Source organism: Diceros bicornis, chromosome 28, assembly GCF_020826845.1.
Source record: "Diceros bicornis minor isolate mBicDic1 chromosome 28, mDicBic1.mat.cur, whole genome shotgun sequence".
Classification (NCBI taxonomy): domain Eukaryota; kingdom Metazoa; phylum Chordata; class Mammalia; order Perissodactyla; family Rhinocerotidae; genus Diceros; species Diceros bicornis.
The window spans coordinates 35,915,202-35,928,217 of NC_080767.1; the positions used below are offsets into that span (position 1 = coordinate 35,915,202).

Consider the following 13,016-nt stretch of genomic DNA (forward strand, 5'->3'; position numbering starts at 1 on the left):
TCCTTTCCTGATTCAGTGCCTGGCACAAACTGGGGTTTCATAAATATATGTTGAACCAATGCAGAATGTGCAAAGGGTTTTGGAGAACCCCGGGAAATGAAAGGCCAGCATGGCTGGAGAGAGGAGATAGTGAGCGAGCGAGCATGCAGGCTCTTGTAGGCCATGGTAGGGAGAGGGTGGGAACCTGGAGAAGCATTTTAAGTGTGAGTGTGAGGAAGATACTCACATGTTTTTAAAAGGCCACTGGTCGTTGTGCATTGTCAGACTGGAGGGGATCAGAGTGGGCAGGGGGAGAGCAGTGAGGAAGCCTTTGGTGACTTAGGGCAGAGGATGGTGGCTTTGCATCAGGAAGGTGATTACTGGTGGGGTGGGGAGAAAAGGGGAGAATGGACAGGATTTGGGGTTGTGTGGATGTGGGGGTGGGAGAGGAAAGCCAAGATCAGTGATGTCTGTCAGGCTGGAGTCAGGGACACAGGATGATGCCAGTCGTGAGAGGGGACAAGGCATGAGGGCCAGACTTGGGGGGAAGTCTGAGAATTCAGCACACGAAAGGATGAATTTGGGGCTGGCCCAGTGGTGCAGCGGTTAGGTGTGCGCCCTCCGCTGCGGCGGCCCGGGGTTCGCTGGTTCGGATCCCGGGTGCGCACCGACGCACGGCTTGTCAAGCCATGCTGTGGCCGCGTCCTATATAAAGTAGAGGGAGATGGGCATGGATGTTAGCTCAGGGCCAGTCTTTCTCAGCAAAAAAGAGGAAGATTGGCATCAGATGTTAGCTCAGGGCTGATCTTCCTCACAAAACAAAAAAGGATGAGTTTGAGAATTTGAGGTGCCATTACAACACCCAATGGGGACATCAAGTGGGCGGCTGGTGCACGTGCAGTGCATCGGGGCTCAGGAAAGGGCTGGGCTGGAGGTGAGCTTGGGTAGGGACCAGGTTACCCAGGAAAAGTGTGAGGTGAGGAGGCCTGTGACCTGAGGCCCACCCTCTCACAGCAGAACAGAGGAGCCAGAGTGAGAGACATGAAGTAGGAGAATGGGTCACCAGAGACACCAAGAGAGCATCTGAAGGTGCATCGGGGGACTGTCACAGGCCAAATGTGGCAGACAGTCAAGGACACGTGCACCCATGGTCTCAGTGGGTGCAGCTTTCCTGGAGAGACGCTGAGCACGGCGGAAGTGAGGAAGTGCAGGCAGCAGGTGTGGACACCCTTCTCCGAAGTTCAGCTATGAGGGGAGGAGAGGGAGGGACTTGGGTGGAATTACTGGGTTGATGGAGCGTCCTTTATGTGGCAGCCTGGAGCAAGTTCATGAGACACTGGGAGGACCCTGTTGAGCAGAAGCTGTTCCCATGAGAGGGGCATCATCGGTGATAGGAGGTGCCTACCACAACAGGGGAAGGACAGGACCCAAGGCCCAGGTGGGCAGCTCTGCCTGGACTGGAGGATGGGGCGAGAGCGGGGCAGGTGAGGGGAGGGCAGGTGTGTCTGCAGTTAGCCTCTCTCTGAGGGAGAGGCCTCTGCTGACTGGAGGCAGAGCGACCGTCCACGGTGTGCGGGGATGGAGGTATACACTGGGCACTGTGAACGGGAGAGCTGGATGCCCACAAGGGGGATTGCTGGGGGGTTGGGGCTGAGCCGGATCAGTCAACCTGAACACAGTGGAACCAGCCCTGCTCCGGCTCAGTGAGCAGCCCTCACTGCTCAGCCGTGCTAAATTGGGCTGCTAGGTACAAGAGATGGACAACAGGCTTGCACTTTTCGGGGACTGGCCTGAGGGTCCCTCAAATACTAGCGCATGCTGGCTGGGCTGGCACAGGGGAGGCACGGTGGAGGCGAATGTGGTGTCTGGAGGGTCGCCATGCCTCCACCCACTCCCCAGCTGTGAGCTGCACCAGGCCGGAACCACGTCTGTTCCTGGCCCTGCTTTATCCCGTGTCAGCACAGGAATGATCCCGGAGGCACCTCAGGCACCCTCGTTGCACGACCAGGGTCTCCTGCCCTGAGACCAACGCAGGGGCCAGCTCCCAGCCCATGCAGCCCCTGAGAAGCCCGGCGCCCCTGGTCAGGGATGGCACAGAGACGAACACGCCATCAATGTTTATTGTTCAGCTCTCCCCAGGAGGCCAGCGCTGGAGCTGGGGGGCTGGCCTCCATGAGGAGCGGTTGGTTTGGGGGCCCGGTGTGGCCACCCTAATGTGCCCTGAGGCCTGGCGGTGGTCCTGGGGCCTGTCAGTCCTCTCGCTGGGCTTTCCTGGTCCAGAAGTCCATGTGGGGTTGGGGCTTGTCAGACCAGGAAAGCTACCTTCGTGGAGGGGCAGGACATGTGGGGAGAGGTCACGTGCTGCCTCAGAACCTGCTAAGTCCAACATCAGCATGTGATAGGAGGGCAACTGAGGCAAGAGGGTAGAACCTAGAGGAAGAAGTGACAGGGAGTCTGAAGGTGAGGTGGGAAGGACCAGCATCTTTCAGGCCGAGCCAGAAGGGGGTGAGAGGGAGACTTCCAGGTACTCCTCCCTCCTGGCTTCTGGAAGGGTGAGCAGGGGCTCTGGTCAGTCGGGGGGGTGAGTCCTGAACAGCTCCGTCCCACAGGGGTGTCTGCAGGGCAGCCAGCCTTGAGAGGGCCGCAGCGCCTGGATGAGTCCGGCAGGCCCCCACCCTTGGTCCCTGCCCGGGAGGGGAGGCAGAGCTGGGGCCGGCAGCCTCATCCCGGCTGGGCCTTCACTGAGCCTTTTTGGTCACCTTCTGGTTCTTCAGCATCACGTAGGTGATGAACACTCCTGGAATATACAGACCAGAAAGGCCAGGTAAGATCCGGGCTCGGGGCTACCGGGAGGCCAGAGCAGGGCACAGCATGGCAGAGCGACCCAGACTCGGGGCCAAGCACCTACCCAACCACCCTCCGGGCCACCTGGTCATCTCCCTAGTCACTCATCAAGCCACATATCCACCCACATTCATTCAACAAACACCAACTGAGTGCCAACTGCAGGCAACTTGCTGTACTTGGTGTTTCAGATCCTATGAGGAACAAGATCCACCCACCCATCCATCTACTCACCCAACCACCTGTTCACTTACCTACCCACCCACCCACCTGCCCACTCAACATCTATCATCCACCCACCTACCCACCCACCCCTCATCCAGTCATCTGATTGTTGACTCAGCCAAACCACTTTGTTGAGCACAGAGTCAGTGCCATGGCCTGTGCCGAGCTGAGGCCATGGTAACGAAGCCACAGTCCCTGCCCCTACGAGCCCACCCACTAAACCACGGGAGACAGAGAGGTGCAGGAATCAGGAGCCAGGGTGACAAGGGGGTGAGAGGTGATTGAGGTGTGAGCAGAGTGAGGATGGCGGTGGTAGACAGAGCAGGAGAAAGGGAGACATCCCGTTAGAGTCCAGTGAGCCTGAGGCGTCGGAAGACTGACTTGCAGCCCTGAAGGAGGAACAGGAACAGGAACCTGGGGGTGAGCTGGGGACAAGGAGCCTCAAACAGATGTACAGCAAGTGCCAAAGCGTGGCAGTATGTTCAGCAGTGGGAGAGGGTCATGGGATCCCCCAGACGCCCTGCCCAGGTTGGGGGAGTGATGACTTACCCACAAACAGGAGCAGCAGGAGGCCGGCAGCCAGTGGGATGGCAATGGCGTAGGCTCGGGGCAGGAAATACTTGTGGATGACATGCTGGCTGTCGATGAACGGCTGCCATAGAGGGCAGAGCTCTGGTGAGCATTCCTCACCTTGCCCAGCCCCCCAACCCCAAACATCTCTCCTCCTCTGTCTCAGGGGCTGACCCCATTCAAAGCCTGGGGACAGCATTTGCTTTTCTGTAAAATGATGGCATTTTTGGGGCCCTGTTTCCTACCTTCCTTCATTTATTAAATGGTTGTTTACTGGGCACTTGCCCGGCGCCTGCCTAAGCTGGTGCTGGGGACATGGCAGTGAACAGAAGACAAAGCACTTGTCCTAAGGCCCTCACAGCCTAGCAGGGGCAAAGGGTACAGGAGGAATCCTTGAGTGACGCCCAACCTGGGCTCCAGGGCTTTCTTTACTAATATTTTTCTCCAAAGGATACCAAGTTCTGCAAGATTTTGCCTTCCAAGCACACCCCACTTCTTAGGCAGTAACCAACAAATTTTCCCACGAGAAAAAGAAAAAACTAAACACCCTCAACAAAATCCATTAGCACTCATCATGCCCAGGAGCCAGCGGGATAACCAGAAGGACTAGAGCTCCCATCAAAGGCAAAGCAAATCAGGAACAGGGCTTCACAGGGCAGCAGGTAAGGGGCGACCTTGGGCCCCACCCTTCTCCCCGAGCCTTAACGTCCTTATTTATAAAACGGGGACGCCACTAGCTTCTTCCTCATAGTGCTGTTCTGGAGCTTTCATGAGATATGCAGGCACTAGCACAGTCCCTGTCACACAGCAGCTGCTTAAAAGATGGTGGGGTCAGCTTCAAGCTCCAGGGATGGAAGAAGGTGAGAGAGGGCGGGAAAGCTCACGTACCAAGAGAATCACCCAGGCGGTGTAGTAGGTGAAGATGATCAGGCTAACGGCGACGAGGCCGAGTCCCACTACCTGGTCCGTCCCGGTGGCCTGGAGAAAAGGGAGGGCTCAACTGACGAAGTGACTCTCCATCCAGGTGCACTAATAGAGGGGGGAGTCGCAGCCCGATTACGCTCTAAGCTTTCCATTCACTCAATAGACGTATCTGACGTGACTGACTGGGTGTCAATTTCTCCGCTGGACAGAGAGTGCCGGACTTCGGCGTTTTCATCCGTACATTGGGCCGGCGGGGGAGCAATGCCGGTTCTGAGCGCCCAACCCCCGGCTCCTGAATAGACCGGGACCCCACCCCTAGACGCCACCCACCCCCAGCATTCGGTCGCAAGCTCACCATCTCCCCCGCGCTCCAGCCCCGGAGCAACAAGCCACATCCGGTTCCGGATCCGGGCCCTTGGCCCTTGTGCCGCTGGGCACGCTGGGAGTCGTAGTCCTTAGGCAGGCCCAGGCGTTGCCCAAACAAGCAGGCACCGCCTCCCCCTTTGCATGTCGGGAATTGTAGTTTCTCAAGGGCATTGTGGGACTTGCTGCCGAATCTCGCGAGGGAAGGGGACGGAGCTGGGAACCCAGACTAGCTGGCGCTCGTGGCTTCAGGCCTACCGACCTCGCCCCAGAAAAAAACCCCATCTTTACATATTCCAAAGTCTGAAAGCCAGAGCGGAATGGGGGTGGGAGTCGGAAGTCCCATCTGAAAAATGAGGCTCAGAGGGGCGCGAGGATTTGCAGGAGATCACAATTCAAGTCAGTGGTGAAGCCAAAATCCGAATCCGGGGTCCTACTTCCTGGTCCCGACGCCCTAATTTCTCTCTTGAGAGGAGGGTGCTGAGAATGTTCCTGGAGTGGGAGGAGGAGGCGCTGCCCGAGCCCGCAGGGATGGGGAGGATTTCGATTGGCTGAGAGGGGCGCCCTCTTACCATCGCCTGGCTTGCCTGGCGACCCTTTGCTGTGTCCCCTCTTCACTGCAAGAATGAGGTCAGGGTGACCCTCCCTTCCCTCACCATCTGCCTCTAGGGTCCTGGGTGTCGCGGCAGCCCAGGCAACAGGTCTTCGGACTGGCCGCGTGTGCAGGCCCCTCCCCAGGCTTGGAGGCCCTTTCTTCTGGGAGCAAGGGGAGGTTGGGCCTGACCACATTTTACGTCTCCTCCAGCTCCGGGGTCTGGAACAGTCTTCCCACAGCTCATGGGGCTGGCTGCTCCTCACCCATCAGGTCTCACTGGGATGCCACACGTCCCAGGGAAGCGACCTTTGCAGCTGGGCAGAGGTTCTCAGTGCTCCACAGCCTGGAGTGTGTCTCCATACAGACACTTGTCCCCGCATTTTCATTAGCTGATTTACTTGCTGATCTGGCCCACCTGACTGTGAGCTCCCTGAGGAGGGTCTGTGGTCACTGCTGTATCCCGAGTGCCTAGAATGGGGCTTGGCACAAAGTAGGAGCTTTGAATCAACCACCCACCTTTAAGATTTGCTGACTTTTTTAGATCCTGGAATGCCACACAGTACAGCATCCAGGGGCTCTAGGCCTCCTGAGGGGTTGTGTGGAGGCTCTTGGCCTGCTGTCTCCACTTGGGGGGTGAGGGGCACGTGGAGATGCAATCTGAACCTGGCATGGTTTGCTCCTGCTGGCATCCTGCTCCTGGATCATCTCAGCCCATCTCTGACTATGGGGACTGCCCTCCCAAAGCTGGTAGGAGCGACTGTTTTTTTCCCTACCATTTTGCATACTGATTTTTCACTTGGATTACTGTGTTGCAAAGGAGCAACCCTCTTTGGCCTACATCCCAATTCCTTCCCTCTCTTGTCTCAGGACAGACTTATGGCCTCAGCCGGGGGCCAACTTTTCCCTCCCCAAGTGTGCAAAGAAGAGAGGGAGACTGAGAATCAGTCTCCGGGTTTACAGGGGCCATGAGTGGGCATCAGCCCTGAGAAGGGGTGGGGATACTGCAGTGCTACAGCACGGACGAGGCCTGGTAGCCTGCTCCCTTCTGGCCTGTGCAAAGCCACAGAGGCTTCCTGCCACTCCTGAGCTCATTCAAGTCCCAGGGCAACTTGCCTTTCCCAGAGCTTGGCTAAGCCGTTGGCTCCTCTAACTAACTTGAGTCGGGGGCAGGGAACGAGGGACCCAGGTCTGGAGACAATGCCGGCCTGGGGCTTTACAGAGGTTGAGAAAATGCTCAGCACCTCCCAAAGGTCAGGCTGTGCGCCCACTCTCCCATCTGATCCACCACCCCATCTGCAGCTGAGAAAACCGAGGCCCAGACAGTTCCTTGTCCTCAGGCATGCTTGTTAGAGGCCACCTGACCGCGGGGCGGTCCGCAGAGCAGCAGTTAGAACTTAGGCTGAGCTCAGAGCTGCCACTTACTAGGTGTGAGACTGGGGAGAAACTGCCCTTCTGGGCCTCCGTTTCCTCCCCAGAAATCTGGAGTAATAAAGGTAGTAATAGTTGTGAGGGCAGCCAGGACTTGGATAACCCTGTCCACCTACATCTTCCCACCCCCAGAATTCTGTCACCTTACACATCTGGATTCCTACAGATGCCGTCCTTGACCCCAAAGTCAATTCAGTAAAACAAACAAACAAAAAACCAACATGCTGTAACAAACAAAAACTGCAACATTTAATTTTTTCCCCCAAACCAAGACACTGACACTAGGCTGATTTCCCCTTACAATGTTATTTTCTACAATAGAAGCTGGGACAGAGACACAAACACAGTCCACTGAATCATCGCGGGTTGGGGGTTGGTGGTGGCAACATTCTGTTAGATAAGAGGGGAATTAAAAAAAAAAAAAAGACCTCCCCTCTCCCCCATGTCCCTGCTCACCTCTCTAAAGAGAGGAAAACATGGACATTCTCCATCCTGGCAGATCATGCCATGTGGTCAGTTTGTGGGGTGACCAGAAAAAAAATTACCTAAAAATATTGTAGACCTTTATTTATTTTCTTTAAATCTCCTAATAAAAACGTTAAACTGTCTTTCAAGAAGATTCCAAACTGGCATTGCATAGACCAATTCCTTTCCAAAAATATCTCTAATATATCTTCTCTCTCTATATATAGAATTTTAAGTCCAGGAGCTGTGGGCGCCTAGTGGGAATTCACTGAGCTTGAGGGAACCAGAGGGCCAAACAAAGGGCTCCTACGTGGGGATGAGGCCAGGTCTCCAGGCCTCCGGCTCCAGCCAGCAGTAATTTGGTTGTGGCCGAATTCTCAGTCCAATTACCCTGGCCCAGGGCCTGGCATGGGAGAATGTGGCGGGCTCTGTCTCCTTCTGGGGTGACTGTCAAGTTAAGACCTTGCCGAGGGTGGGGCTGGGGTTCCTGGTTTTGGGGAGTCTCCCCACAGCACCAAAGCCAGCTGTTTTATGCCTAATGCCCCAGAACTTTGAATCAGACCCCAAATACACCCTGAATGCACCTGCCCACTGGGCTGAGGTCATCCAGACACAGAAGGGAAGGGCAGCACCCTCCCATCTTCTGGGGGTCGCTTCACCTGGAGACAGTGCGGCCGGATCCCTTTTAAAGTGCCAGGTGTCTATGGGGCAGGAAGGGACCTGAAGAGCTGAGCAGAGCCTTCTCCAGCCAGAGCCAGTGCTCTGTCCTGCCTCAGCAGGCACCTTCTAACATTCATTTTCTAAAAGAGTTAGATGATTAAAAACAACAACAAAAATCCTACAAATGCTCTGGTCCCAACGCCAGGAGGTTCCAAGACCAAGACTCCAACTCCAAGCTGGGGCAGAAGGGCAAGGACCCCTCCCAGCCTGGGGAGGACACCCCCACCCCACCTGTACCCCTACCAGAGAGAGACCAGGATGCTGCCCCCCATCCAGACCCCCAGCCCTGCTGGGATCCAGCCAGCAGGTAGGGCAGAGAAGAGAACCACCTCCCCTCACCTGGGGGAGGAGAAAATACCAAACTGGGAATGCTAAAAAAAAAAAAAAAAGAAAGAAAAAGAAAGGAGAGAAAGAAAGAAGATAAAAAAATAAAAAAAGAGGAAAGAAAACAAAATATAGGGCTAAGTAAACACCAGCCTGCTGGGTTTATACAAAATGAATGAAATTTCAGAGCGGCAGGGAAGTCTGTCCAGGGACTGGCTGGCAGCCAAACCCACCTGCAAGCAAGTAATGAGGACCAGGGGGAAAAGTGCTGAGAGCAGAGGCTTCAGCGAGGGCGGGGCGGGAGGCAGGGCCAGACTGCGCCTCGCTAGGAACACCCCCCGAAGGGACCCGCCTCTCCCCTCCCAGAAAAAGGGATGCTTTCAGAGGAGGGCTGAGGATTTTCTGGCCAGGAAGCCAGCTCCGGGCCAGTCCAGTCACAGCCCACCTGCCTCTTCAGCATCAGCCCCAGCCTGGGCCAGCTGACCCTGACGGGGAGAAAGGGGGCTTTGCTTGCCAAGCCTGGCCCAGCCAGGCCCTGGACCTCCAAGGGCGTGGGAGGCACCTTCCTTGGCTTCCTGTAGGAAACCAGCTGCCCAGGACCCAGCCCTGGACAGAGGGAACCCCCTTTCTCAGCATGGGTCTCAGGCTGGAGCTGAAGCTAACTGGAGGGAGGAGAGGCAGTGCCCCGGTCCAGCCGGACGGCTCCAGCTGGGCTGCTGGCTGCACAGCAGGCAGCGCCCAGGAATTCTTGGGAAGGGCTCAGAGGAAGGGCAGGCAGGGCCTGTGGGGCTGTGCTGGAGACAAGCATGTGCAAAGTGCAGGCTGCCAGGGCAGCAGGAGAACATTCGTTGGGGGAGAGGGTCTCAGTCTGGAGTGTGGGTGGGGTCTGAGGTCTTGACTTCCAGGAGGAGGCCGCCAGCGGGTCCCCCAGGACACAGGGAAGGGACAGCTGAAACACTAAGCAGTCAGAGGGCCACGGTGGCAGGATTCTGGGGGTGAACTGGCCCCCCAAGGACAAGGGGGCAGTGGAGCAAGGCCCTGCCAGGGCATGGTTGAGCCGGCGCTCCTGGAGTGAGCGGGGACACCGGGCAAGAGGCCCCTCAGCCACAAGCATCCTCTGTGTGTAGGAGCTGCTGCAGGTCCTTGCTGAGGGGCCAGGTCAGTCTCCCGCGGGCCAGTCCTGGCCATCTGTCTTGCCCACCTGCCTCATGGGCCCGCGTGTCCTGCCCTCTAGTGGTTCGGAAGAGAATATTCACAGTGGTGCCCGGGCCCTGGCAGGCCCGGCATGGCTGGGAGGACAATGGAATGATGCTTTGAGGCAGGGGCAGGGGCTGGAGTGCATGGAGGAGGCACAGATGAGATGCGGCGCAGACGGTGATCCAAAGGGGAAGGTCCCTCGTGGAATGACACGGGTCTGGATGCCCGCGAAGGCAGGGCCCTTCTCCAGGCTGAACACCCGCTCCTCAATGGCTTTCAATCACGACTGGCTCGTAGACCCCAGAGGAGACCCTGCAGGGGAGAGGCAGGTCAGCTCGCCCTCGTCAATGCTCTTCTGGGCCAGGCCTTTAGAGGTACTTCATAAGCAGGCACTGTTATCTGGCCCCATTTTGGGAACTGAGGCTCAGACAAGTTGAGTCACTTGCCCAGGGTGAGAAATGGTGAGTATCAGAGTCTGTGGGATCGCAGAGCTGGCCGGAGCCCTTCCTGGGCACCAGAGGCTTACTCACTGGGGTGTGCTGTGCTCATCCTCAAAGCAACCCTGGCAGGGAGGATCTGCACCCCGCCCCCCTTGACAGATGAAGAAACAGAGGCTCAGAGGGATTATGAAGCTTGCCAAGAGCGCAGGAGACAGTTGGGGAGCCTGATCAGCTTTCTTCCCAGCTGAGGCCATGCCCACCCAGGGGTTCATGGACATCTGGGGCTTGGCTTGCAGCTCTGCTGTGCCCTTGATGTCAAATGGATTGGTTCTTCCCTCTCCCGAAGCCAATCTTCCTCATCTTCAGAGTGAGCTAGAGAGGAGTGTAAACAAACCTCCAAAGAGGTCCCCTGTTTTCTTCCTGCCCACCTGACCCAGGGGCAGCCCAGGAGGCCGCAGGGAGATGGTGGCTGCAATTTCGAGCCTTGGCCAGCAGGGGTCAGCAGAGCAGCACCAGAGGGCAGGTCCCAGGACCCTGGGCCCAGCCACGTCTCCTCCGCTCTGGCCCTAGATGCTAAATGGGCACCTTTCCACCCGGCCCACAGGAACCTGGGGCAAAGCCTTTGCCACAACCCTGCACATGGGAAGCTCCTCCACTCACTCACAAACTCAGTGAGCCAGCCACATGGTAAACACACTGTAAATAAACGACTGAGAGGGCCCTCCACAAACTGCAGCGTTCAGGCCAAAGTTTCCTCCGACCACCCCCTGGTCTGTGAACATCATGTGGGCAGAACCTGTGTTGCTCACTGCTGTATCCTTAGCCCCAAGCTCAGTGCCTGGTGCTCAGTAAATATCTGTCCAATAAGTAAATGAGTCATCGTCCTCATTTTTTAGGGGTTTCCAAATCCAGGAGGAAGGGAAAGGAAAGCAGGGCCCAAAATAAAGATATAGGAAGCTCCTGCTGTGTGCCAGGCCCTGGGCCAGCCACTTTCCAAGGTTACCCTTGAGATCCTCAGAACCAACCCTGGGGCATTGTCCTGGGTGTCCAGGTGAGGTGATGTGGTCCACACCATTTGACAGATGGGGAAACTGAGGCTCAGAGAAACGTGACTGGCCCCAGTCACACTGTAGTGACAAGAACTGGCGTTCAAAGCCAGGTCAGTGGGCTGCAGAGAGCTTGCTCTCACCACCGTGCCCCTGACAGCCACCCTGGTGCCCACCCCTGAACCTTGACCCCTACCTGTTGGCCAGCTGGATGCCACTCAACGTGGTGGAGCCGTCACGGCTCACGAACAGCCGGAGGTTGCTGTCTGTGGGGACACGGGAGGATGGAGGCTGAGTGGGGCGGGGGCAGCCAGGGAGTCCCTGGAGCAGGTGGCATTGTCCCCCCAGCCCGCCTGGCACGGGCAGCTCACCCTCCGTGTTGCTGCCGTCCGTGAAGTCCTGGCTCTGCATGATCTTCTCCACGATGTCATCCGCATCGATCCGCGTGTCATCCACCCAGGTCGGGTGGCTCTCCATGGAGTCCTTCTTCCGCCTGGGGGGGCGGGGCAGAGTCACAACAGTCAGGGCAGTAGCAGGCACAGTGATGACCACAGCGCGCACCCACGGCACTCAGGATCTCTGCGTGCATGGGAGAGCTCGTCCAGCTTGTGTTCATTTAACCCTTACATCAGCCCGGTGGAGCTGGTGCTACTATCAGCCTGTTTCACAGATGGGGACACAGAGGCTCTGAGAGGCCGCCCGGTGCATAACCAGGGGACCTAAGGTATGCTAACCCACACACAGCAACTACTAGCTGGGCACGTGCACACCAGGCCAGGGCAACGCCCTTCATGAGCATCAGTTGGTCGAATTGTCAAGATCCAACCACCTGAGGCAGAGACCCTGTCATCCCCGTGTTACAGGTAAAGCAGCAGAGAATCAGGGAGCCATCGGGAGAGATCTGTTCTCCAGAAGCACTGAGCAGTGAGACTCACCGAAACGAGCGGTCGGACAGATGTGGTGGCCGGGGTGGCCTCGGTGGCTTCTCGGGGGGCCGGTGCTCACGCTCGCAGCCCTCGGGGCCCTCCACGGTCATGCTGAGGCCGCCGGAGGCGCTGCTGCTGGTGGACGTGTTGCGGCGGTGTGTCAGGTCCGAGAGGCTGGAGGAGCGCGAGTGCTCCGTGCTGTAGCCTGGTGGGCAGGGGCCGGTCATTACAGGGGAGCCGGGGATGTGGAAGGCTGAGGGTCGGGGCCAGGGGGCACTCACCGGAGATCTTGGACTGCTGGCTGGCATAGCTGGAGTTGCGGGAGTGGCCGGAGTGGAACACCTCCTCAGGGCTGGACAGGTTCTGGTCCGGCTCCTCCGGCAGCCCTGGAGGGCAGGGAGGGGGCAGGGGTTACCAGTGATGCCTGCGCTCGCCCTTCACACGTCTTCTCACTGAGTCTGGATGTGGGGAGGACACTATGTATTTCCACTAACAGACTAAAAAACAGGTTCAGAGGCACAGCAACCAGCCCCAAGCCACAGTTCAGCATCTGAACCCGGGTTCACTCATTTCACAAATATCTATTGGGGAGCCCCTCCGCGCAGGCCATTTGACTGGGTGCCGTGAACAAGAGAAGGGTGTCACAGGCTGGTGGGGAGAAAGAATGCAGAACAAAAAATGACCCATAATTAACCACCACTTCAGCAAGTGGTGCAGTGCATATGGGGTGTCTGACCCAGTCTGGGATCAGGGAAGGCTTCTCTGAGGGGGTGGCCTTAATGCAAGATCTTCAGGAGGTGGGGGAAGGAGCAAGTCAGAGACAAAGCCTTCCAGACAGAAGGAACAGCATAAGCAAAGGCCCTGAGGCTTGAATGAGCTTGGGTCAGGGTAGCTGGAGTGGAGTGAATAAGGGGAAGGGGGAGTGGCTGACAGCCCCGTCCCAAGTCACCCATAAGCCCAACTTTGAAAC

The 13,016-nt window shown here is 57.3% G+C and overlaps 2 protein-coding genes across 2 annotated transcripts in view; both read right to left on the minus strand.

Moving 5' to 3' along the window:
• Nucleotides 1-2,044: 2,044 nt before the first annotated feature.
• On the minus strand, nucleotides 2,045-4,964 carry DPM2 (dolichyl-phosphate mannosyltransferase subunit 2, regulatory). Its single transcript, XM_058524153.1, has 4 exons — nucleotides 4,898-4,964; nucleotides 4,507-4,596; nucleotides 3,598-3,700; nucleotides 2,045-2,776 (listed from the first exon to the last, which is right to left on the minus strand). Exons 1-4 carry the CDS (start codon nucleotides 4,898-4,900, stop codon nucleotides 2,718-2,720), a joined length of 255 nt encoding a protein of 84 aa, XP_058380136.1. The 5' UTR covers nucleotides 4,901-4,964; the 3' UTR covers nucleotides 2,045-2,717.
• Nucleotides 4,965-9,710: 4,746 nt separating this feature from the next.
• Nucleotides 9,711-13,016, minus strand: part of EEIG1 (estrogen-induced osteoclastogenesis regulator 1) — a 32,506-nt gene continuing 29,200 nt past the window's right edge. Inside the window, exons 7-11 of the mRNA XM_058524149.1 lie at nucleotides 12,328-12,432; nucleotides 12,056-12,251; nucleotides 11,492-11,613; nucleotides 11,317-11,386; nucleotides 9,711-9,946 (exon numbers count right to left, since the gene is read on the minus strand). Of these exons, the coding sequence (XP_058380132.1) occupies nucleotides 9,901-9,946; nucleotides 11,317-11,386; nucleotides 11,492-11,613; nucleotides 12,056-12,251; nucleotides 12,328-12,432 (539 nt within the window). The 3' untranslated portion in view covers nucleotides 9,711-9,900. The remainder of the gene's footprint in view (nucleotides 9,947-11,316; nucleotides 11,387-11,491; nucleotides 11,614-12,055; nucleotides 12,252-12,327; nucleotides 12,433-13,016) is intronic.